A 3676-nucleotide genomic window follows, 5' to 3' on the forward strand; every position below is an offset into this window, starting at 1 on the left:
GCCGGCAGGCGGGCCCCCCGGGGCTTGGGGAGGGGGGTGGAGAGGAGCTGTCCCTGCGGCCACGGTTGTCCAGGGGCCATGAACGCCCTCTCCAGTGTCCAGCGCTCTGTGGTTGCTGGGAGCGCGGAGAGCAGGGCTGTTCCGTTTCATTGTGCATGTTTACAACACACATCTTCAAGCCCAGCGAGCCCCAGTGCGGGGCGTGCAGGAGGCAGCGGATCAATGATTCTCATTATTGATGTTTCTCTCTCTCCCTTTCTCTGAAATCAATCAAATATTTTTTTAAAAAAGAATGTACAGCCCTAGCTGGTTTGGCTCAGTGGATAGAGCGTCAGCCTGCAGACTGAAGGGTCCCAGGTTCGATTCCAGCCAAGGGCACATGCCTGGGTTGTAGGCTTTATCCCCAGTGGGGGATGTGCAGGAGGCAGCCAATCAATGATTCTCTCTCATCATTGATGTTTCTATCTCTCTTTTCCTCTCCCTTCCTCTCTGAAATCAATAAAGATATATTTAAAAAAAAAAAAGAATGTACACAGTGAAGTAGGTTGTTCCCGAGTGGACAGAATAAGCATATTTTTAAAATATATTTTTTGTTGATTTCAGAGAGATTGGTGGTACCAGAGGTGGGGAGGATGGGAGAGTAGGTGACGTTAGTCAAAGAATACAGACTTCTGGTTATAAGATTAGTATCCAATGTACAGATGGTAACTATAGTTAACAATACTATCTTGTATATTTGGAAGTTGCTAAGAGAATAGATCTAAAATGTTCTCATCATACATGTATAAAAAGGTAACAAAGTGAGGTCATGGATATGCTAACTAACCTTATTGTGGTCATAATTTTACAATATATTATACCAAATCGTCAGGTAGTACACCTTAAATCAGTGGTTCTCAACCTTCTGGCCCTTTAAATACAGTTCCTCATGTTGTGTCCCAACCATAAAATTATTTTCGTTGCTACTTCATCACTGTAATGTTGCTACTGTGATGAATCGTAATGTAAATATCTGATATGCAGGATGGTCTTAGGCGACCCCTGTGAAAGGGTCGTTCGACCACCAAAGGGGTCGCGACCCACAGGTTGAGAACCGCTGCCTTAAGTGTCTACAATGTCATATGTCAAATATATCAACAAAGCAAGAAAGAATAAGAAAACGAACAACTTGCCCTAACCGGTTTGGCTCAGTGGATAGAGTGTCGGCCTGCAGACCCAAGGGGCCCAAGTTCGATTCCGGTCAAGGGCATGTACCTTGGTTGCGGGCACATCCCCAATAGGGAGTGTGCAGGAGGCAGCTGATCGATGTTTCTCTCTCATCGATGTTTCTAACTCTCTATCCCTCTCCCTTCCTCTCTGTAAAAAATCAATAAAAATATATTAAAAAAAAAAAAGAAAAGAAAACGAACAACTTGATTAAAACATGGGCAAAAGACTTCAAGAGACAGAGAAGATACACAGATGGCCAGCCAGCGTACGAAGAGCTCAATGTCACATGTCGCTGGGGAACTGACAATTAAAACAACAGTGGCAAGAGTCCAAGACACCGACGGTATCAGATGCTGGCAAGGATGTGAGCAACAGGAATTCCCGTGCGTGGCTGGAGAGAACGCAAAGTGGTACAGTCACTTCCCAGGCACGTTGGCAGTTGCTTACGAAGTTCAACATCGTCTCACCACAACTGAGCTCCTGCGTATTTGCCCAGTTGAACTGAAAACTTATGTTCACACACAAATCTGCCACCAGTGTTTATTACACTGTGAGAACCAATGTTTGGCTTTATTCACAAGCACCGACAACTGTGAAGAGCAACCAAGGTGTTCTTCACAGGTGAATGGACAAACAGACTCGTAGATCCAGGCAACACTTTTTTCAGTGCTGAAAGGAATGAGCTCTCAAGCCTCAGGGAGGACCCCTCAATGCATACCGCTAAGTGAAAGAAGCCGTGTGGGCCGCCGTGGCGGTACCACCGACGGGGTAGCTTGTGAACAACAGAAATGTGGTCCTCCTAGTTCTGGGGGCCGGGAAGTCCGAGATCAGGGCACTGGCAGGTTGGGTGTCTGATGAGAGAATCCACTTCCCAGGCGGCTGTCTCCTCTCTGAACCTCGCCTGTGAGGAAGGTGGGGGGGATCTCTGTGGAGTTTCTTTTCTAAGGACACTAATCACCCTCATGACCTAATCGCCCCCCAAAGCCCACATCTAAACACTCTCACGTTGGGGATTAGGTCCGTCAGAGCAGGGTACCTTCTTGGGGTACTTACTCCTAAATCCTGCTTACAGCGCTAACTGTGAGAGCAAGTTCCCCCTTGAACCCTGCTCGCTGCACTAGTGGTGGAAGCATTCACTGCTCCGTCCTGCCTACCGGTCCAGGTGTGGGAGCACAGGTCCTGATCCTGCTGACTTCGCCAATCGTGGGGTCCGCGCCCCTCTGTCAGGGGCTGGACCTCCTGGGACCCCGGGTATTCGAGGATGGAGAAGAAGCCATGAGAGGTCGTGGATATGTAAGAGAGTCTTTATCGCAGGAGCTAGTGGCCATGTAGCCATTGCTAACTAGGAGCCATTCGACAACGCAGTTCTCCAAAGTAAAGTCCCGTACAGTAGGTAGCCGCACACCGGCTAGTTAACAATACGTCTTTCCCACAAAGTAGCAACAGCCTCTGTGTCCACAGCCATTATCTGAACAGCCACGCACGCACTGCTCTGGGCCCACAGCCTCTCAGAGTAGCTGCATCTGAGCTCACTCGCTTCAGCAGCCTCAGTAACTAATGCTATGCAGACGAAAGAGGCTTTCCGCCAAATGCTAACATCAATCATCTGAGTTATGGAAGGGCACGCTTGCGCAGTGTACCGTGAGATTGCCGTGTCCTCGCACCTGTGTATAGTCCTTGGACACCCTGATTAAGACTCCCATGCTCAGAGTGGCCTTGGACATCCGGCGTACTCTGGCATGGTTCCCATAAGGTCTCAACATAGGAAGTTTGGGGGAGACACACATATTCAGGACATAGTATACTGTATGATTCTAATTATATGACATTCTGGAAAAGGCAAAAAAAAACTATGGAGACAGTAAAAAAATCAGTGGTTTGCCAGGGCTTAATAGAGAGGGAGGGATGAACAGGTGGAGCACAGGTCATTTTTAGGGCAGTGAGGCTGTTCTGAATGATGCTGTGGTGGTGGATGCATGTCATTGCACATGTGTCAGAACCCATAGAGTGTACAACGCTAAGAGTGAACTCTAATGTAAACAATGGGTGGTATTGATGAGTCAATATAGGTTCATCAGGAATAACAAATGTGCCACTGGTGGGGGATGTTGATAGGGGGGAGGCTGTGTGTGTGTTGGGCGGGGGGGGACTCTTTGCTCAGTTTTGCTGTGGACCTAAAACTGCTCTAAGGAATAAAGTATTATACAAACAACAATGAAAGAGACCGTAAAAGTGGAGAACCGTCTGTTCTGCGGGATGCAATCCCACCTTGAGTCAGAGCGCTAGATGATCTCCATCTACCCGCTCCCCAGCCCTGGGACTCGGGGCGGGTCATGGGGCCACGCAGGGCTTGCTTTGTTTTCTAGGAGAAGATGAAGGGGTGGTCCGATCAGTGGTTCTTGTGCTTTTGAGCTTTTCAGGAAGAAGTAAATGAAACATGAGAACCAGTGTAGGGTTGTCAAGGTTT

The 3676-nt window shown here is 48.2% G+C and overlaps 1 protein-coding gene across 1 annotated transcript in view; it reads right to left on the minus strand.

Moving 5' to 3' along the window:
* FADS1 (fatty acid desaturase 1) overlaps window positions 1–2933 on the minus strand; it is a 17907-nt gene extending 14974 nt beyond the window's left edge. Inside the window, exon 1 of the mRNA XM_005872201.2 lies at window positions 2874–2933. Coding sequence (XP_005872263.2) covers window positions 2874–2933 — 60 coding nt within the window. The remainder of the gene's footprint in view (window positions 1–2873) is intronic.
* Between the last annotated feature and the right edge of the window lie 743 nt (window positions 2934–3676).

The sequence above is a fragment of the Myotis brandtii genome, unplaced genomic scaffold (genome assembly GCF_000412655.1).
Source record: "Myotis brandtii unplaced genomic scaffold, ASM41265v1 scaffold369, whole genome shotgun sequence".
Lineage (NCBI taxonomy): Eukaryota > Metazoa > Chordata > Mammalia > Chiroptera > Vespertilionidae > Myotis > Myotis brandtii.